The following is a 22,189-nucleotide window of genomic DNA, read 5'->3' on the forward strand; positions in this document are numbered from 1 at the left end:
CCTCTTCTAGCCAGGTGTGTCCTTGTCCCCTCCAAGATGCTCTTTACTTGTTGATATTTCTGGTGTCCCCAGTCCTGGGCCATGACCTCTCATTCATTTATCCTCTTCTCTGCTGGGGGAAGCTAGCCCCTAGACAGTCTCCTGCTTCCCAGGAGTGCTCTCTGGGACTTTCTGTTTCCTAAGGCCATGCTACCCCCTCCCCCACCCCAGACCCGCTCCTTCTCTGCAAAAAAAAAAAAAAAAAAAAAAAAAAAAACCACGTTCAATGGCTCCCAGGGACGGCATGGCATGCTAGGCAGACCTCCCCCACCCAGGGTAAGAAAGAGCTGCCCTCCCCTAGAGCCAACCCCTCCCCCACCCGGGGTCATAGACTGTGACAAAGTCTTATTGCCTGTCTCCAGGAATTCATTTTCTGTCTCTCCCTCTGTTCCACCTCTCTGGGGCTCCCCGCCCCTCCCCAGCCCCTCAGCACTGTGCCCCTCGTGTTTGCCAGGCAGCTGGCTGCCTTCATTATTTTTACGCCAACACAGTTTAAAAATCTCCGCTGCCTCCTTGCTGTCTGCCGAGAGGCGGCTGCCACATTACTCTGACACGCTGATGTCATTAGTGTCCAAGCGCACGCTCTTCAGCTAATGAGGCGGCAGAAAGAAAATTAAGGGGAAAAATCACACAGGCACATTGCTTTATATGTAGATGGAGAAATAAAGGAAGGGTAGGAAAACAGAGGAGAGCTTCCTGACGGCTCCCGTCCCTCCGCCCCCCCTGGAGACACCACTGCGCAGCGGGCAGCCAGGGAAACCGGGCCTGCATTTTGACCACAGTTCCGCCATCTCCTGCTCAAATCTGGCGAAACTACAGCGAGTGGCTGAAGTCACTTTGCCTAATTCTGCAATTTGGCACAAAACAAGAAATCAGGCGGCTATGGTTCCAGCAGTGTCAACGTCCAGGAGTGAGGCAAGACCTGGACTCTGCAGATGTTTCTGGAATCTTCCTTTGCATTCCAGCTCTCTGTCTTCCTCATCTGCATCTTCACAGCAGCCAGCGGTTCCCCTCTGCCCTCTCCTCCAGTTTCTTCTTCACACTCAAGCAGATTCATTTCAACACACAGATTTTGTTAATGTCACCTCCTTCATTTAAAATGATGAACTGGATTTCTATTGTCCTTAGGCAAAGGGCCCAGGCCCTTCGCAAGGCGCCTGCTCAGCTGTTTCAGCGTGGGTAGGGGTGGGAGTGTGGGTGTGGGTGTGGGGCCTGCTGTTTCCTCTCTACCATGGCAGTCCTTTTTCCCAGAGGCACGCATTCCATGCTTGCTCTGTCACAGGGCATCTGCCTGTCCTGTGCCTGCTGTCTGTAATACCATCCCCTAGGCTTTGGTCCTCAGATCTGGGCTTGTTCATCGAATGCCTGGGGTTTCTGATACCCTAGTGTGATGGTTAATTTTCATTGTCACATTGACAGGATCTAGAATCATCTAGGACACAAATCTCAGGACGTGTCAGTGAAGGAGTTTCCAGGTTGGGTTATATCAGATGGGAAGACCCACGCTAAGTGTGGACAGCTCTCCTGTGGGCCTGGGCCGAATACGACAGTCAGCTCTAAGCATCGGCACCTAGCTCTGTCTGCTTCCTCACTGTGGGTGCAATGTGACCAGCTGCACCACACTCCTGATGCTGTGGAGTCCCAACCATGACACTCTGTACCCACAAATTGTGAGCCAACATTATCCCCCCCCCCTTTTTTTTTGTTTTCAAGACAGGGTTTCTCTGTGTAGTCCTGGATGTACTAGAACTCGCTGTGGAGAAGAGGCTGGCCTTGAACTCGGAGAGATCTGCTTGCCCCTGCCTCCTGAGTGCTGAGATTAAAGGCATGCACCACCACCACCTGGCTAGACCTCCCTTTTTTAAGTTGCTTTGGTCAGATATTTTATTACAGCAATAAAAAAAAAAATACACACAGCCAGCCAAGGCCAAGACCCGATTTGAAAAGTCAGGCGTTTCTGTGACAGTCTCAGTGTGTATGATTGTCTTATCCCCAAGTCAGGTTGCTCACAGGGGCAAAAGTCTGTGTGCTCCTGTCCCCAATGGAACTCCAGCCAGGACTGCTAAGCATATTTTTTAAATCTATTGTTATTTTGAATTATGTAAATGTGTGTATGTGCCGGGCAGTGGTGGCGCACACCTTTAATCCCAGCACTCGGGAGGCAGAGGCAGGCGGATCTCTGTGAGTTTGAGGCCAGCCTGGGCTACAGAGTGAGATCCAGGACAGGCTCTAAAGCCATACAGAGAAACCCTGTGTGTGTGTGTGTGTGTGTGTGTGTGTGTGTGTGTGTGTGTGCACGCACACGCGCGCTTGCACTTGCGATGTGGGATCCTCCTTACACCTGGAGTTAGAAGAGGCTGTGATGCCTGATGGGGATGTTGGCAACTGAACTCAGCTCCTCTGCAAGAGTAGCATGTGCTTTTAGCCTCTCAGCCCTCTCTCCAGCCCCTAAGCGTGGTTGTTAAATGAACACACGGGTGAACACATGAGAGGCGCGGTGGGCAGGCAGAACCGTCAGTGAAGCAGTGAGGGGAACTCATGGCTGGTCCAGTCTTACACCTCGGGTGTCACTGCTGGGCCAGCAGCTCAGTTACTCCTGACCCTCGCAGGCGGCTGACCCCCTCCTAGGGTAGCATATCTTGGCTCTGCTGAAACAGGGCTGGTTCAGAGAAAGAGACCAGGAAGGGATGGAATGCAAAGGGCTCTGGAGAGGGTCAGTGACATCATGGGACAAATACAGCTGACCGCTTGCTCTCCCACCACTTCAAGCGGTCCCAGGTCATGTCCTTCTTAGAGGCGGCTGGGGCTTAAGGCCCTCTTAGTCTCTTTATGGCCCCAACGTTCTCTTTTGTGGTGAACCAGAAATGTGCTCTTGAAAGGTGTGGACAAAGGAAAATGGGCCTCATTTCAGAGCCATGAATTTGAGGAGAAATTCAGTAAAGCCTCTCTCCCAGATCACAGCTGGATCCACATTCTTGGGTCTCCCTGCTCTACCGGGAGTCCCTTGCTCCAGATGTGGTCCTTACTCCATCTCTGCACCTTTAGGTCTGAACCCTGGCTGCCAGCCTCTGCCTGCACCTGCTCTGGGCCTGCCCCTCTACCTCTGGTGTGAACTAGGGGTCAGCAGGGCAGAAGGGCCTGGCATTGTGGACACAGTGGGCTCCAAAGCCTGGCACCCCTTGGCTTCCACAGCAGTACAGTGAGCATGGCTCAGATGGATGCTCCCTGTCTGCCTGATGCCATGACGGTGCCTTTGTCTGGGCACTGGGAACTGTGATTTATGTCACAGGCTCTCTGGGAAACCTTTTGCCTCAGTAATTCTGAGCTCCACGGGTGTCTCTTTACATCTATTTAAAGTACGGCTGCTGCTCATGGAGCTGCATGCTCTGCAGCATTCCAGGTGGCTTGGTAGTTGCCTGCCACGGTGGAGCATCTCTGGGACCAGTTTGGGTATGCTTGCTGTGCACCCCATGGGGCTGCTGAGGCCAGTTAGGTGAGCGGGATGCCTTCCCAGGTGAAACGGACAGGGGCCTGGGTGGGAGGGAGTATGTGGCCTCCCCATCCCCACGGTTTCATCTGCTTACCCCTGGGCAAGGCCAGCCCAGGCCATCACAGGCGCATCTAGCATGGATTCAGTGTGGGTAAGCGCATCTCATCTGCAGGCTGTTCAGGAAAGTGGGGTCATTTCTAGAAGTGCAAGGGTGTCTGTGCAAGGAGGTCAGCACCTCATGTCCAGAGGTGGGATGCAGACCTGGGTCCAGGAGTCAGTCACCCACCGGAGTCCCTTGCATTCACGCAGCAAACCTTGACAGGGGTTTGCATGTACCTGCGCTTTCCACATGCAGGGCAGGCACTGCCTTTTTACTATAAAGATGTCTCAAGAGCTGTTCAGCTCCTTACACGCTGGTATGAAATTGGCCAGAGAATCCTTGCGACTGCCAGGGTCAAGTGTTTCCCACGACCCTGCTGTGGCATACTGCCTGATACATGCGAGCTCAGCCCCCAATCCTGAGGTGTGAAGAGATGAACATATGACCACACCCCTTATGGCTGGCATGGCACGTGGGCACGTTGCAGAACAGAGGCCCTGGAGACTTGGAGGGGAGCATGGTGCCATGTGCTGCATCTGTAGGTCAAGACAGGGCACTGGCTGCCCCTAGAAGACCTCCCCAGGGATCAGGCTGGGAGGCTGCAGCTCACACTCCAGCCCCCGAATGAGGAGGGGTCCCTTAAATTGAAATGACTTGTCACGGCATGTATGTGGAGGTCAGAGGACAACTTGCAAGGGTCAGTTCTCTCTTACAATGTGAGTCCTGGGGACTAAACTCAAGTCACCAGGCTTGGCATCAAGTCCCTCCACTGTTCCATCTCATCCCTACCCCTTAAAGGAGACCACCATCAGTCACTTTCTGATTGCAGCCTACTGTGAGATCCACTCTGGTTTTTATTTTGTGTGGTTCCATATGATGATGACTGAGCATATGGGCTTAATGTAGACAGGATGTGAACTGAAGGGCAGTCCATGTCCTAGGTAGCTAACCAGGTCCTGCTGGGAATGGGGAGGGGAGTGTTTAGAGTGTAAGCTATGGATGTAGAGACCCAGAATCCAAGAATGCTAGCACTTCCTTTTTAGAGCCTGCCATATTGAAATGTGTGTATTGGCAGAACACCATGGGGGATGACGTGGGTGACCCTGTCAACAAAGAGTCCACATGCTTGTCTGATGACACACGAGGTGAATGAAGCATGGGGTAGAGTTTCCACCCTTCTCCTGACTCCTGATGCATCCTTCACTCTGAATGTGCCCATATGCCAAGTCATTTGAGAGAAATGTGTGAATCTCACTATCTCAGGACACTGAAAACTGTTTCTTTGGATCATTTTTGGGTAACAGCTTCCCAGATGCTGGTTCAAAACATACCAGACACACATACATGTTCACAGGTACATAGGTAGGCGTATATGATTGAGATGTCTTGGGAGATGGGGGTGAATTTTAAAATAAAATGAGCCAAAATTTTATGACCAATTTGGCTTCCTACGATGAAGTCTTTTGGGAAAGGTAGTCTCTTCTAGCTAATACTTTGGGAATGGCATTGTGTGTGTGTGTGTGTGTGTGTGTGTGTGTGTGTGTGTGTGTGTTTGTGTATGCACATGTGTGAATACCATGTGCATGTGGAAGTCAGAGGACCTGTTGGGTGACTATCCTCACCTTTCATCTTGTCTGAGGAAGGCCACTTTGGTGCATACACCAGGCTAGCTGGTCCACAAGATTGATTATTAATTTATTTACTTGGGTATGTGAGCATGTCCATGTGGAAGCTGGGGGAGGGTCAGCCTTGGGTATCATTTCTCAGGAGCTACCCATCTTGTTTGTTTGAGATAGGGTCTTTTACAGGAACCAGGGTGTGGATGCCATGGCTAATCTTGGTTATCAACTTGACTATACCTGGAATCAACTAAAACCCAAGTTTCTGGGCCATCCTGTGAGGGATTTTCTGTTTTAAAAAAATTATTTATTTTTATTTTATGTGCATTGGTGTTTTGGAGTCACAGACAGTTGTGAGCTGCCATGTGGGTACTGGGAATTGAACCCACATCCTCTAGGAGAACAGCCAGTGCTCTTAATCACTGAGCTATCTCTCCAGCCCCGTGAGTAATTTTCTGAATCAGATTATTTGAAGCAGGAAGATTCACCCTAAATCTGGACCACACCAGGACACATACAAGGACATGGAAGAAGAAAATTGGTTTTGTATGCTTGCCCTCACTCCTGCTGACAAGTTCATCTGCCCTGTTACTGAGGCTGGTATTAAATCCAACTTCTTCAGGATTCCGTCTAGACTTGAAGACTCACAGCCCCCCTCCAGGACTCCAGCACCAGATCGGAACTGCTGAGACACAGCGTCTTGTGGACTGAACATCTACTAAGTTCTCAGTCTTTCTGTCTGGAGACAGCCATTGTTGGACCACAGGCTCTCAACCACTCTAAAATACTACACACACACACACACACACACACACACACACACACACTCCTTTATCAGTTCTGTTCCTTTAGAGCCGTGGTTCTCATCATGTGGGTTGTGACCCCTGGGGGGTCAAATGACCCTTTCACAGGGGTCACATGTCAGATATCCTGCATGCCACATATTTATTTACACTACGATTCATAACAGTAGCAAGATTACAGTTATGGAGTAGCAATGAAACAATTGTATGGTTTGGGGGTCACCACAGCATGAGGAACTGTATTAAAGGGTGGCAGTATTGGGAAGGCTGAGGACCACCTCTTTTGCAAACCCTAATGCACTGGGTCTGGGCGTTTAGGCTACGCTGGCTGTTTGGTCTGTCACTACTTTTCCAGCATGGGATTGGAGGTGTGCGCCACCAAAGCTGGGCTTTACATGGCTGCTAGGGACCCAAGCTTGGTTCCTCTTGCTTTGCTGCAAGCGGTTTACTGAGGGAGCCATCTCCTCAGGTCCTGAATGTCCTTTTAACTTTTTCTTTTGTCATGGCTTCTTTATGGCATTTTCAGACATATACACCATTGTCACGTGCCTGGGGGTTTTATTGTTTGTCTTTTCCGTGATTAACGACCTGGCAGATGGAAAAGTGACAAGGTGAGCTGAACAAACCTTGCAAACTTTGCCGGGGCAAGGGATAGAGGTCTCAACGCAGGGGTGACCTGCACAGGGCACATTAGGTGAATTTCACGGCAGGCGGAGTAATTTGCGAAGGTGTAAAGTGCTCACATTAACAAGGCGCTGGGCAGGTTGGGTGACTTCGATGCAGAGCAGACGCCTGCTGTGACAAGAGACTCATTTTCATCTTTCTGGAAATTACACCAAAAGACGAGCTGCTGGAATGAATACCCGGGAGCTGGCGTTGGGATGGTATCACGGAAGTGAGTGCTAGGCGTCCCCAGGAGACTACTTCGAAAGGAGACAGTCTGGGATACTTAGCAACAGTGCAGTCTCTTCATTTTTAGTTTTGCTAACCACGAGGATACGTCTTAAGCTTTCGCTTCTCAAAGTAGGGTCCCAAGACTCGCAGCCTCCACCTCCCCTGGAAGTTTTGAGAGAAATGCAGACCCTCCCACGATCCTTTGGGCACACAGCATGCAAGCCTTGGCATGTTCAGTGTCTGCATGGCCAACCTCCCCTGGGGTCCCTTTACCTTGGGGAAGGCGTCGGGCCACACCAAGGGGGATCCGTGGTTGAGTAGAGCCTGCACCGTGCGCTGCGGCGCTGCCGGGGGCGCGCACGTGGCCGTCTGCAGCGCGCGCGCCAGCGGCGACGCTCCACCGTAGTCGAGCGCGCCCGCGTCGGCGCCGTGCAGCAGCAGGAGCGTGCACAGGCTGGGGCGCGCGCGGCCGCAGGCCTTGTGCAGCGGGCTGCGCTCGTCCTCGTCGCGCGCGTCTGCCGCCGCGCCGCCGCGCAGCAGGAGCGCGCACAGCCGCAGGCAGCGCGCGTGCTCGTCAGGGCTCCGCGTCGCCGCTCCGCACGCCGCGCTCAAGGCTGTCTCGCCGCGACCGTTCCTCGCGTCCACGCGCGCGCCGCGGCCCAGGTAGAGTTGCGCGTGCTCGTCCAGGCCGTACTGGGCCGCCACGTGCAGCGGTGTGTCCCGGCCAGGGACGCACTCCAGCTGTACTGTCGCGCCGTGCTCCAGCAGCGCCTGCGCGCACCTGCGGGCAAGCCAAACAGGTCACCAGCGCGCGTGACCAGCCGCGACCCGCCACCCACGGCGCACCGGGCACCACTGGCGAGCTCCAGCCAAAGCCAGGACTTTCGAGCTCCAGGGCCAAGGCCACCCATTGCAAAACGAATAGACCGGAGACAAAATAAGACTACGGCGAACCCAGGGTCCCAGCCCCAGGGGTCATCAAATGAATAGGGACTTTCATTCTAAAAGCACTTAGACTTAGGATGAGAATGGTGCTGTTTGGGAAGGTCATGTCCACATGACAGCGTTCAGGGCGCTGGGCACTCGGACTTTATCTGGACTCGGTCAAACCTGGAAGTTAAGGTCTAGAGAGAATCCTTTAGATCAGGATGCCCCATCTTTCCTGTGCAAGGCAAGGACCCTCCTTGGAGACTGGGGGAGAGGGGTGGGACTTCATCCTCTTTTCAAGGCCTCTGATTCAGACAGGCACCAGAGTTTTCTGCGTTGGAAGCATCAGCCAGAAGCACACCCATGCTTACATATGGAGCTGTTTGCTCTGATCCCTTCTTTCTTGACCAAATTGCGCTGCTTTGGCTGTGACGCAAGTTTTCAGTCTCTGAGGGTTTCTGAGTCCTATGGGAGATTGCTTCTTCCCCTGAGGAGAATGGGTTCTCCTGCCTCTAGGCTCACCAGCTGAATTCAAGACTGCCTTTGACCCCACACACCTATCTTCTTACAGAAGAGCAGCTCTCTCAGCCGCTCCTCTGTCCCCTGGGAGCACCCCCACACCTCATCTTTCACTGATGGCTGTTTGGACCATGCTAGATCTGGCAGCCTAGCCCCCGGGTGGGAAATGTAGTCTGCTAACCTGAGAGGGGAAAGTAGCCACAGGCCCTCTTCCGGTGCCCCCTGCTTGTCTCCTGGGTCTCTGAATCCCTGGATAGTGTCATCGTGATGATACACTCCTGCACACTGACCGAAGAGCAGAACTCACCCACGTCAGTTGGCAGTATTCTTCATCTCTGCCCTAGTGAGCACTGAAGACTTGTCTCCTTGACTTCCTCCTTCCTGTTTCCCTTTCTCCGGCAGTGCTGTGGTAACTGCCTGCTCTCATTTCCCTCTGTTGAGGAGAGTATGGCCATCCCCATCTTTTAAATGTCAACCATTCCTCTCCACCTGGCTGCTGAACTCTGTTGTGGGAGGCAGGACCCTCCTTGGAGACGGGCTCTGGTCTCAGCTGACCCATCTAGATCATCACACAGCTCCCTGTCTGTCTCGTTCAGGGGCATGTCGTCACCGACGTCCCACCCACCCGGATAGTGCCTTCCTTAGATACTCCAGCGCACTGCTGCAGATCACAGCTCACTGGGATCTGTTGGCCTCCACCCTTCTCCATTGACTCAGGCGTCTACCCCAGCTCTGCGGGGTGGGGGTGTTTTCAAGAACCCCCTCCCTTGCCATCTCCAGCAGTGGCACCTATTCCCCTGCCTGCTGGGATCAGTTTCCACATTTGCTCCTTCAGTCCACCACGCCCCGCCCCCCTCGCCCCCGCGTCTGCCCCTTCCTATCATCTTAGCATCCCCAGGAGAGGGCCCGTTTCTGCCCTCCAGATGTCCTTTGCCAATTCTCTATCCTCCTCTACCCTTCCCCTACTGCGACTAGTTTCTCAACCTGGCTGGTGACACAGTCACGTGAATACCTCTCCTCACCGTTCCTATGCCACTGCCGTTTAAGCCCCTTCCCCCCGACCTTTTCTCCTAATTTGTCCACCTTCAGCCTACTAAGCTCCATGCAACCCAAAAAGAATCTTTGTGGTGTGATTAGTCAATGGATCCACACCTGCTTAGGACCCTGCCCTTTTCCCTGGGACACAGGTGCCACCTGGGCCAGCCCCCTTGAGCTTCACCAGCTTCCCTTGTCAAGGCTCCTCCCTGCTGGGTTTCAGTTCTCTCTATCCAAGGATAGACCCTAGGATCATCCTGTGGTTGCGTGCTCTCATGCCTGTGTGTGCACTTGTTCCAGGGACTCACTGGCATGGCCTCCAGCTTCCTATGCCTTCCCTTCCTCTTCCTCTGGGAAGCCTTCCTCACGACCCCAGGCTGAAGGGTGGCATCTCTACATTGTCCTTTGTTTTGTGGTCAAGCAGGCCACTTGTCACGAAACCGTAGCGCTGCATTTCCGACGAGAGCTGGCATCTTTGTCTCTCGTCTTAAAACTGTTGGCTCCTTGTGTGTAGAAAGTGTGCCTGACTATTGGGTGTAGTGCTGTGCCTAGCTCATTATCTGAATTCCCTGAAAGCCTGTTGAACAAATGCCTCTCGCTAACGACCATCTCTCAGCTCCCTCTTGCATCGCTGCTGATTTTCCTATTATTTACTTAACTGGGGCTCTGATCCAGATCATCCATCGAGGGTTTGGGGGCTGACAGCCGCTGCCCTGAAATGCATTTCTATTTCTTCCTAGGGACTCTCAGTATTTTTAATTCTTCCTTTGTGCTTCTCTTGCCTCCGCATCAGCAGTATCATGAGAAGTGGTCTGTCGTGGGTGAAAGATCTTTACAAACAACTACAGTGTGATGGGAAGCATCCTCTGGGAAGAAGGTACCCAGCTAAGAAAGGATGCAAATTTTACAATCAGAGTGCTTCGCTTTGCTTCCTGCCTGGCTCTCTGGGAGGAATTTTGAACGGTGCAGCGGGAGGTTAGAAATCAAGGGCTCTGTCTCACTTTGTCACTGAGCCTTGAAAACATTACAAACATTTTCGCCTACTTTTTTTTTTTTTAAAGCAGCACAGCCTCCAAAGAAATAGGAAGAGCCTGGCCTGATGAGCTAATGGCAGGTTGCTGTTTGCTACACAGGGACAGAATGGGGACACTCGCCCACACTCTGGAGGGTTGCAGGTGCCCAGCTTTTCTGTTTTTAATGGAGAGCTTAATAGGCTAACCCTTGGTGCTTTATAATACTGGGCAGTGGCTGGAGATGCAGAATCGCAGACTGGAGAGAGAAGCCACAGGACAAATTGATAGGGGCACGTCTCTCTCAGTATAGGTCAGGCGGTCATTAAAAATGAAGGCGTGCTAGCCTAGGTAATGACACACACACAGATCTGCCCCATGGCTGCATGGAACCATCAGGCTACAGGACACACTGATGGTGCTGTCTTAAGCCACCAGTAAAGAATACATTTGAGGAAAGCTTGGAATTGTATAGGGCAAAGAGGGGTTACCTCAGTAGGGGATGCTGTGGTGATGAAGGGCTTTGATTTCCTCTCACTGTTTTATATTTTCAAAATTTCTAAGACTAGTTGGAGTAACAACTTGATATAAGAACGACTGATGCTGTTAATCACGGAACTACCCATCCCCCCGCCCCATCAGCCCCAGCCACAGCTGGATTATAAGAATGTCACTCTTTCCAAGTTTCTAGAACACTCTGAAGGTTTCCACCGATGCCTCTGATAGAAGCAGGGGCTTGGAAATGCAAGACAGGGGAGAGAAGAGGGCCGGTGGTGAAGGGTGGCGAAGAAGCAGGTGACGGTGTGGGGACTTTCTCCATCCCATCCCAGGACGAAACCATTTCTTAAACAGTTATCATTTCCATGCCACATCTGTGCTTGTGGTAATTTCACTGAAAAAAAAAATGTCCCCTACAGGTTTGTGTAGTGAATATTTGGTTCCAGGTTGGTGGGGCTGTTTGGGGAGACTGGAAGTTTTAGGAGGTAGAGCCTTGTAGGAGGAAGAATGCCCTTGGAGGTGGGCTTTGAGAGCTCATAGACTAACCCCCTTACAGTTCACTCAGCTGGCCTCCTCCATGTGGCTGAGAGGTCACCTCCTGCTCCTGTCCCTGCCGCCATGCCGTCCTCACCATTATGGAACTCCCCCCTCTCTGGATCCACAAGCCAAAATGAATTCTTCCATTGCCTTGGTCATGGTGTTTTATCACAGAAACAGCAAATAACTAATGCAGTGGTCCAGAGTGAAAGCATCACTCAGGCCTGCAGGGAGCTCCGCTGGGGCCGAGCCCCGAACTCTAATCTGGGACTTGGTAAGGTAGTTTTCTGCTAGCCTGATAGACAGGCAAAATCAGAAGGGCCTGGGGGGTGGTACACACCGTCACTGCTGGGAGCCAAGGGTAGTGCTGTTACCTGTGGCTCTCAAACCCTGACTCCATCTCACGAGGATTAAGACATTCTTGAATGTGTCTGATGCCAAGGACCGTGGGCAGACACTCACCCCTTCCCCCTTGACCTGTCTCAACCCCTGTCCCTGTCTTTGACGATGACCGCAGAGATAACAACAGCCGCTCCAAGGTCTAGGTGACAGTAAAAGACGAAGCCACTTGACGAGAGGCAGGAGGGACTAGAGCTAAGGCCACCAAGAGCTGTCGCATCAGGGCCATTTTGTCTCATCCCCCAAACAGAAGCATGAAGAGCCCACCCCCTGCACACGGCTCCCCACTTAGCACTCCCCACAGACCACGGCTGTTACTGGTCACCCTCTGGCAGAAGGTCCAAGCACCTCAGCTTGGCCTTTCCCATGCCCCACCTCTTCTGCCCGCACCTGTGCCCTGCCTGTCTGCTCAGCCTCCACGGTCCCTGCCCTGTTCAGGTGGCTCCAGACAGTCCTCATCTCTGCCTCACGGTCACCTTGCTTCCACAAAGCACTTCATGTGGTACTCCCTTGTCCTCTGGTCCTAACTTGGCATCCTTAGCACCTTATTTTTTCTTTTAATATTTTATTGATTATTATTATTATTATTATTAGTGTGTGTATATGTTTGTGTTTGTGTTTGTGTGTGTGTGTGTGTGTGTGTGTGTGTGTGTGTGTGTACACATGGGCCAGGGTATGCATGTGGGGGCCAGAGGACACTTCTGCTGTAGAGTCAGTGATCTCCTTCTACCTTTACGTGAGTTCCCAGAATGGAACTCAGGTTATCAGGCTTGAGTGACAAGTGCCTTTACCACCGAGACATCTTGCTGGCCCATGCACTTTTTTTTTTCTAATTGTGTTTATTTACTGCCATATCTCAGTATTGCAGATGCATGGGGCTTACAAGACCAATGACTTCCAGAAAGTCATGTGGCCAGGAAGTGGCAGAGTAGAGTTCTAGATTGTTCCACTTGTCTTCCAAGTTCTCAGTTACACCTACCATCCTCTCTGCGGCATCTTCCCGTTGAGGACCAAATTGGTACTTCGTGGTCATGTTTCTGCATGTACCATGGCTGTCCTGGGGGGTTACAATGGAGCTGAGGATTCCCATCACCTAGCGTTTCTACCGTGTCTCTTCTATGCGTAGATCTGTCTGTACGCCCAGGTAAGGCTGCCTGGATAGTCTGTAGCACAGTGACATCCTAACAGGTGGAGCTTGGGAGTGGCTGTCCCCTCCTGCCTAGGTGTGAGGCAGGCTACTCCATTAATATTTGTGTGTTACGATGTGCACACAGCTATACAATTGCTCTGTGATGAACTGTAAAACAGCCTAATGATGAACTTATCAGACTATACCTTGCTAGAGGTGTGTCTTTATAGATTTTTAAGCACCTTTGATGAGACAGAGAGTTCCCTGAGCACATTCCCTAACTCCACTAAGAATTTAAGTGTGTGTGTGTGTGTGTGTGTGTGTGTGTGTGTGTGTGTGTGTGTAGAAGCCAGAAGCCGGCAGCAGGTGTCTTCCTCTACCACTTATGGTTGGAGATAGGGTCTCACTAAAGATGGAGCTCACCCCCTGGCTGGACTAGCTGGCCAGTGAGCTGTGAGGATCTTCCTGTCTGTTGTTCCCAGCACTGGGGTTAAGACAGATGCCACTACATCTGGCTTTTCTGTGGGTGATGGGGACCTGGTGCTTGTGCTGCAGACACTTCACCCACTGATCCACCTCCCCTGAACATCGAGCTTTGAAAAAATAATTAATTGATGGAACCCATGCCTGATACTGCTCAGGTGGCCGTGAACCCGAGACTTGATAGTCTATGGACTTGGGAAAAACCAAATGCTATTAGTTCTACTAAAGAAATAAAGCAACAATAAAATGACTCCTAATGACATGTTGCCATACCCATAGATCAGTGTCTTGCTCAGCCACCACCAGAGAAGCATCCCCCTACAGTAGATGGGAACAAATACAGAGACCCACAGCTGGACAACGTGGAGAGAGTGAGAGACCTTGGAACACTAAGTCCTAAATGGAATGTCTTCACCAAGCCTCTCCCTTCAGGGCTCAGGGAACTTTGTGGACGAGGAGGCAGAACAATTGTAAGAGCCCAGGGGTAGATGATACCAAAAAAATGGTGCCTTCCAGATGCAGCAGGACGGATACACATACTGACTCATGGACAGTGGCAGCATGCGGAGAGTCTGTGCAGGTCCAGGCCAGATGGGCTCCCAGCACTGAGAAGCGGATATGACCTCCCATCCCTGGCCAAGAAGCTATCTCAAACTGGTACTGCAGCTGTGTCTTCCAATGAAGCTATTAGAGGAAAGTTTCCTCCCACTGACTGATTCCCCAGCCAGCTGGCATGAAGGACAGGATGCCCCCCCCCCCACTAATGGGAGAGCTGTTCTACCTAATTTCTCTGGCCCTTCTGCCATTGGTCTTCTTTGGGACTGACTACCCACCTTTTCATTTTCCTTCCTCCCCCTTCCTCTGGGGATGCACAGGGGTTCCCGGTAGAGAAGGCCAATGTCAGTACACACAGCCTCAAGGCAGAGGAAGCAGGAAGTACCTGCTCGGCCATTTGTAGCATCATGGTCTCCCTTGGGGCAATGGCTGCTGCTGCATTTTTCTGGTGTTGGATAGTTGCTGTGGATGGTGATATTTGGGGGCCAACTGTCTCTAGATTACACACGGACCCCCATGCCTTGGCAAATGGAGGTGTAATTAAGAGGAAAGAAAATTTCAAAAGTTGGCTGCTTTTTATCACACACGGCCCACCAGCTAAACATCCGACCTTCTAGAAACTTCCCTAGTGTCCTTTCTTCCAAAAGAGATGAACAGCAATTTTCTCTCTCTTCCCCCCTCTCCTTTGCGCCTCCCCTGGTCCCAATACGCTGGGTGAAGCGAAGAGCCAAAGGCATCAGAGGAGAGAACAAAGGCCGGGTGTGGAGGAATTGATAAGGGAGCTGATAACGGAAGGAAACTGAGGAGTTCCGAAGTGGAAGTCACACGCAGGGGAACACACAGAGCCCGCCACTGCACCTGAGCTGCCTCTGACCGGAGAATCCCCCTCACTAACGCCTGCCTCGGAGTGAGGCACATCACCTCCAGTTCCCAAGGACAGCCTCTTCCTGTCACTCAGCTATCGCTGCCGCAGGAGGCTGCCATTCTGGCTCCTCTCCCGTTGTCTAATTTTGTCTTTCCGAGACTCTGTCACGGTTTTGCGCCACTTTGCCGTCTGCTAGTCTTCACACATGTTTGTGTGTCTCCACTTCCTGATTGTTCTGAATAGAACGACCACGGCCGTTTTTGTAAACATCTTCCTGCGGCCATGAGTCCACATTTTCCTGACCTACAGCCTGGGAAACGGTAACAGGTGGGTCCATATTTAATGTTATAAGAAAATGGAAGTTTTCCAAAGAAACTGTATCCTTTCACACAAAACTTCACACCAAAAAGCGGTGTAGGCAAGTTCTAGTCACTCCGCTTTCTCACCAACATTTGCCACGGTCAGGGTCCTGAATTGTAATCAGAGTGAAATGGAGACGGTTTCATTGTGGTTTTAATTTGTGTTTCCTTGACAACCAGTGACGCTTAGTGTCTTTTATGAAGTGTCTCCCAAGACTTTGGTCCTGAGGTAAGAGCTTTGGTTTGGTTTCTAGGTAATAAGGTGCTGCCTGGGAGTGCACTGCTTAGTTTTGCCAACTCAACACCAACTAGAGGGAGGCCTCTGGGAAGGAAAATCTCAGCTAGGAAAAATGTCTCCATCAGACTGGCCTGCGGGCAAACCTATGGGGACATTTTCTTATTTAATGATTGATGTGGGCGGGGCCCAGACCACCTTGGACAGTGTCAACCTGGGGCCTGGGTTGTACAAGAAAGCAGGCCGGGGCTGGAGAGATGGCTCAGAGGCTAGGAGCACTGACTGCTCTTCCAGAGGTCCTGAGTTCAATTCCCAGCAACCACATGGTGGCTCACAGCCATCTCTGAGATCTGGCGCCCTCTTCTGGCCTGCAGTCATACATGCTGTATGCATAATAAATAAATACATCTTTAAAAAAAAAAAAAGAAAGAAAACAGGCTGAGCAAGCTATGAGAGAAAGCCGGTAAGTTCCTCCATGGTCTCTGCATCAGTTCCTGCCTCTTGGTTCCTGCCTTGAGTTCCTGCCCTGACTTCCTTCAGTGACACTGTGATCTTTAAGCCAAGGAACCCCGTTCCTTCTCAAACTGGTTAGCATTTTATCAGAGCAACAGAAAACAAAGGAATACTGGGAGAAGCAGAAGGCTGAGGACACCTGACTATGATATCCTCAAGGGGAAGCTCAGGCTGAGCTGGTGGTGGAACATGATTGGATATTAATCATGGCCGTGAGTGGAACTTCTCTGGGACACAGGCGGGATTCGAAGGGCTCACAAAGCAGAGGTGATCTTGCAGCATTGCCCACACGAAGCTGCTTGTCTTTGGGTCCTGGCTTTGTCAGTGTCCCTGCGTGTCACACACTGACTCAGGACCAGCCCCTCTGTGTTCCAGTTTCCTCATCTTTAGACTGGGGATGCCCATGTCTGTCAGAGCCGAGAAGGTTCTAGGGAACAAAACACTTGCAAGTACTCAGGAATGACATCGTTCTCCAAACAGCAAGTCGCCAAGTGGGACGTCCTGAGTCTGCTCTCTTGAATATTCCCTAAGATGCCTTAAATTTATGTCAACTGAGACTTCCTACTTGACGGGCACGGGAGCGGGCTGCTCGCTGGATTGTGTATGGGTGCCCTCCAACTGTGGGCGAGGCTTCTGCTGCTAGGTGGGGAGCGGGGGCTGCTGGTGTTGGAGTTGGGCGTCTGAACCATCGTCCCCACTGAAATCCTGAGCAGAGCAGCTTGGCTTGTTTGGTATTTTGCTTCAGAGAAAGAGTGGATTGGCTTCTCCCTGTGTGCAGGTCCCACAGTCACGGACTGAAGCAATGGTGGACTGCAAATATTCGGATAACAATCGCATCTGTCTTGAGCATGCGCAGATCCCCCTAGCCATCGTTACTAAACATTTCAGCACGCTGAGGGGTTATGCATCACTTACTTTGTGTTAGGCGTTCTAAGGATCTGGAGGTGACTTAAAATATACTGGAGGATGTGTGTGGTTTCCGTTTCAATTTGAGACTGTTTCATATAGCTGACTTCAGCATCCTCAGATTCTGGGGACCCTCGGATATCCTGGCACCAACTCTGCATGGATACCGAGGAATGCCTGCGTGCCTTTTCCCTCCACTCAGATGGTCCCACCTGCCAGGCTGGAACTGGAGCAGAATTGCCTAATGATTTCCTTCAGTGATGTCTGCCCCCACCCCCACCTCAATCAGCTGCTTCCACGGGTCCGATTCTGACTTATGAATTATCTTTCACTTAGTTGAACTGACACACAAAAAAGTGAGCCCGTGTGCTTCTCGTTAATAGATGTCACGGAGGAAGCTAGTCATCTTGACTTTGTTTCAGTCAAGACAGGGACAGCCAGGAACAAGAACCAGGACTCTAGAAGTCATCTATGGTGTTAATCGCTAGAAAGAAAAGGGTGGATAGGGTCGGTCGGGGGAGGGGGACTCTGATAACAAACAGGGCGAGGCTGCCATGCAGCCTGCAAGGTGGGGAACAGAGGGACTTTACTGGAATTTTTCTTTTTTGGAAAAAAAAAAGTCTCTTCAAACAGCCACTAGATTAAAGGTCTTATATCCCTTTTCGTGTGCTGAAATTCTGAATTCTGAAGCTTGCTGGTTGGAAGGAAGCGCAGATAACTTTTTTTTTAATCCCAAGAACTCAGAGACTCAAAGGTTTTCAAGTCCTGTGCCCATGGAGAATTGCTGACTGAAAGGGGGTGGGGGCAGAGCTGGGTCCCTTGGTATGGGGACCATTGTTAGAAGAGCGAGGGAATGAAATGGCTCTGGATGTGGGTCAGCGACCTTCTCGCTACTGTGAGGTAAAAAAACATTAAGGATGACCTAAAATTGACTATGTATAAAAGATCCCAGAGAAAGTAGTTCTTTCTTGTCAAACTGACAATGTTTATACTCCCTGAAGCCAGACCTCCTCAGAGTCCTGCCTTTAGGAGGACTTTTTGGAGCAGAAAAGTCTGGTTGCACCCTCACATCCTTCCTGACATCTATTAACTTTTTATCCTCCGAGGGAGCGGGCTACATTGTTGTAGAGGTGTGTGATGGAATCCGCCTGTGTTTTCAGCATGATCATCGACGTTGGAGGGGTTCTAAGTCAGGTGCCTCATCGTTCTGCCTGGATTTCTGGTTTAGTCATCATTTAACTTCAACTGCCTCCCTGACAGCCCATACCAAGGATTTAAATGATACAAGACTCCCAGATTAAGTGGTCAAAGGGAAAGGTTCACACGCAGAAACATAAGAGAAAATGATCCAAAAGAAGCAAGAGGATGGCAGAGGAAAAGTGATTTTAACCAACATCATCCTGTCCTGAGACGTGTTCAGAGCTCGTATGAAACAATGCCCTAGAGCTACAAGGCACTTAAAAGCCAGCTGGAGCCAGGATGCTAGTTTCTGTCCAGTGCCAAAACTAAGCAATGCTACTGGCCGGCACCAGGCCTCAGGGTCTTGTGATCTAAATGCAAACTGTTGGCTTATCATACGGGCTGCTCTCAGGGCTCAGTACTTTCTGCTCTGGGTAGGGCCTGCATTCTTAATTCTTAGTAAAATATTATGAAATAAAGTATAAAAGAAACCACCTTTTAATTTAATACTCATTTCAGATTCACAGGAACATTGGCAAGGCAGGGCAAAGAGCTCAGAAATTCCCTTTATCTAGCTTTTCCTCAAGTTAAGATCTCGTGGTATGATGGGACATGTGTCTCCATTAAGGAACTAACATTTGGTGATGAACTAATGGTAATAAAGATGGTGATTGAATTTGGCTTTCCTACTTCATACCCATGTTCTGTGTCAGGATCTAATCCTAGGTACCATGCTGCATTCGAGTTCTCTAACTTTAATTCTGAATAAGACACAAATAAATAATATATGTGTGCCCTTAGAGGTATGGGTTTTGTAAATACTATACATGAAATATCATTGAACGGGTTATATTTTCTACTGGAACTTGCTATACTTTGGAATTTTGTTCTCAACAATGAACATTCCAGCAAACAAAAAGTCACAAATGACCAACAAATGTATAGAGTAAGGGAAGAAACAATAAAACCTCAAATGAAATGGAAATAGTATTTCAATCTCCATAAAATAAATATAGCAATTATACAACTGATGGGAAGACCTGCTGTGGATGTGGGTAGAACCACCCGGTAAGTGTGGACTTAAGATGAAGGAGTGGGTGGAACCAAGAGAGGAACATAGAGGCATCCATCTTGCATCCAATGAGGTGAGTAACCTTGCTCCTGTTGCCATGAGGGTCTGTCTCACCTCAGACCTAAAGCAACGGGGTCAGGTGACTGTGGATCAAAGCCTTTGAGACCATGAGCCCAAATAAATCTTTCATTCCATAAGTTGTTTATGTCAGATGTTTGTCATAGTGATGGAAGATCTACTAGACATATGAAGTTATAACTGTCAACACATTTCTCAATTTGGTAAGAACATTTTATCAGTTGCTTAAAGTGGGACATAAATAGAAATTTCTGAGTCTGGACAGGGAGGACAGCAGATTTCTTGCTGAAGAAATGCAGGTCATAAGACAGTGGATCTGTGTGTCTAATGTGTAGGAAGAAGGAAGAGCAGAAGAGGAAGAGAAGGAGGAAGATGGAAGAATGGGAGAGGATGGGAAAGAAGAAAGACCAGGTTGTCAGCCCAGAGTTCCTTACCAGCAGAGATGCCTTTCAAACATTCAAAAGAAATAACTGCTTTCAAATAACAAACACTGAGAGCATTCACCAGCAGCAGACTCTCAGCAAGGAACTACTAAAGAAAGTCCTTGGAGCAGAAGGAAAATGATAATATATGAAGTCTTGAATTTTCACATCGCTATGAAAAGAAAAAGTACCTACATAAGTAAAAGTAGAATCTTGTTTTGTATTATTTCAACATATTTAGTAGATAATTGACTGTTAAAAAATAATAGCAATACATTGTGGGCCTTGAATGTATAAGTAAAGTGTACAATACCAATAACACAGAGGACAAGAAGAGATAAATGGTTTTATACTGTCATATGATTTTTATAGTATGGATTATTATTGCTTGAGGTCAGACCAAAATAAGGTAAAAAATGTACAGGGTAAAACCCAAATGGATTCACTGCAATAACACAACCCAAATCATATTTATTATGATATGCCAAAATGGAGATAAAAGGAAAAATGCTCAGTAGAGAAGACAGAAGAAGAAGATACAGAGAACAAAGACTAGATTTAAGATTTAATTTGAGCTTAAGTAGATTAAAAATTACATTAAATGCAAATGAGCCAAACACCAAATTAAAAGGCAGAGGCTTGTGGGACTGAGTAAAAGAAAACAAGATTCAATTGTAACCTGCCTGTAAGAAACCCACTTAAAACATAAAGTTAAAAATTCAACCTTTAATCCCAGCAGAAGCAGAGGCAGGCGGATCTAGGAGTGTAAGCCCAGCCTGGTCTATAAAGTGAGTTCCAGGACAGCCAGGGTTACATAGAGAGACCCTGTCTCAAGAACAAAACAAAGCTGAAACAAAAACAAAACTTTGTAAGCTGGGCCTAGTGGCATATGTACATTATTTCAGCACTTGGGAGATGGAGGCAAAAGAATCAGAAGTTCAAAGTTATTCTTGGATACGTAATGATACGCCAGCCAGGATATGTGAGGCTCTGTCATCAAACAAACAAACAAACAAACAAATCAACAAACAGTTAAAGTTGAAAGGCTGGTTCAACAGGCAGTCAGCATCTATCTTAATATTTCCTTTATTCTCTCTCTTGACCACGGATGGGACTTTTGTCCTGCTTCTAACAAATAGTCTATAAAAAAAGATACAGGAATTTTTTTTTTTTTTTTTTTTTTTTAATCTGCCAGTAGGTCAAGAAAATTGTGACTTCTCCCTTGCTAGCAGGCTCCATTGTTTTCTCAACTTGCATACACTGATGAAACAAGTTGCCACACTAGAAAGGCCTACCTAGCAAAGGTTATGGGTTGGATGTTTCTGTGTCTCCAAGATTCACCTTGAAAGCCGATCCTCCATGGGAAAGTACTAAGAGGAAATGGATGGACGTTAGGGGGTGGTTAGGTGTAAGGTCTCTGTGGTCACAGGCGGAAGTGGTGCTTATAAAAGACCTGGAGGGAAGTGAGTTCACCGCTTCCAGCTTGTCTGCCTCTTCTGCCACGGGAATGTGCAGTTCAACGCTGCCTGCCAGGAGCAGACGGAGCCCTCACGAGAGCTGCGTCTGCTGGTGCCTTGGTCTTGGACTTCTCGGCCTCAGAAATGGGGGAAATAAATATGTATGATTTGTCAACTATCTAACCTAAGACATTTCATTGTAGCAGTGAAAATGGACTGAAAACAGCAAGGAACTGAATTCATCCACAGCCAGTGAGGAATGGAGACCATCCAACCCAGCAATCCTTAAGGAACTGAATTCTACCAGTAACCCTTATGGGCTCGCCACAGGTTTTTCTCTAGTTGACCATTCAGATGAGACCATAGGCCTTCATGTTGTCTACAGTGCAGTCTTTTGAGAGGTCTGGAAGAAGGAAACCTGACAAAACACTGGCCAAACTCCTGACCCTTAGAAATTATGAGGTAATAAATGCATTTTCAGAAAGTTAATTTCAATTTTATGTGTACATGTGAATATCTGCATGCTTGTCTATGTACCACATTTATGCCTGGTGCCCATGGAGGTAGGAAGAGGACATTGGGTCCTCTGGAACTGAAATGAAAGATGGTTATGAGCCACCATGTGGGTTCTGGGAACTGAATGAGATTTCTCTGCAAGAGCAGTCAGTGTTCTTAAATGCTGAGCCCTCTCTCCAGCTTTAAATGTGGTGTTTGAAGTCTGTTTGTGCTAATTTGTTACACAGTAGTAATAGAACTCATGAGATGTAAAATGCTAACACTAGTAAAGACAGAACCATATTGATGTCAAAGTAGCTGTTTTAAATTATTTTTCTCATTTTTTGAAATTAAAATGCAATTATACAATTTCCCCCTTCCCTTTCTTCCCTCCAATCTCTCTTATGTATCCACTTCCACACTCTCTCTCAAATTTAAATTCATGGTCTCTTTTTCTTTAATTATCCTTTTATACACATACAGAGAGAGAGTTTGTTCTATATATGTAAATATAGCCCACTCATATACATAAAAGTAATATTATATAGACACCCTAATATCATGAATGACA

General features: G+C 49.1%; 1 protein-coding gene across 2 annotated transcripts in view; it reads right to left on the reverse strand.

The window, feature by feature from the left end:
* Positions 1-22,189, reverse strand: part of Asb18 (ankyrin repeat and SOCS box containing 18) — a 59,780-nt gene that overhangs the window by 8,126 nt on the left and 29,465 nt on the right. For both annotated transcript variants that reach the window (XM_028880382.2, XM_028880383.2), the window contains one exon: positions 7,219-7,726. In XM_028880382.2, the coding sequence (XP_028736215.1) occupies positions 7,219-7,726 (508 nt within the window). The remainder of the gene's footprint in view (positions 1-7,218; positions 7,727-22,189) is intronic.

Source organism: Peromyscus leucopus, chromosome 13 (genome assembly GCF_004664715.2).
Source record: "Peromyscus leucopus breed LL Stock chromosome 13, UCI_PerLeu_2.1, whole genome shotgun sequence".
Lineage (NCBI taxonomy): Eukaryota > Metazoa > Chordata > Mammalia > Rodentia > Cricetidae > Peromyscus > Peromyscus leucopus.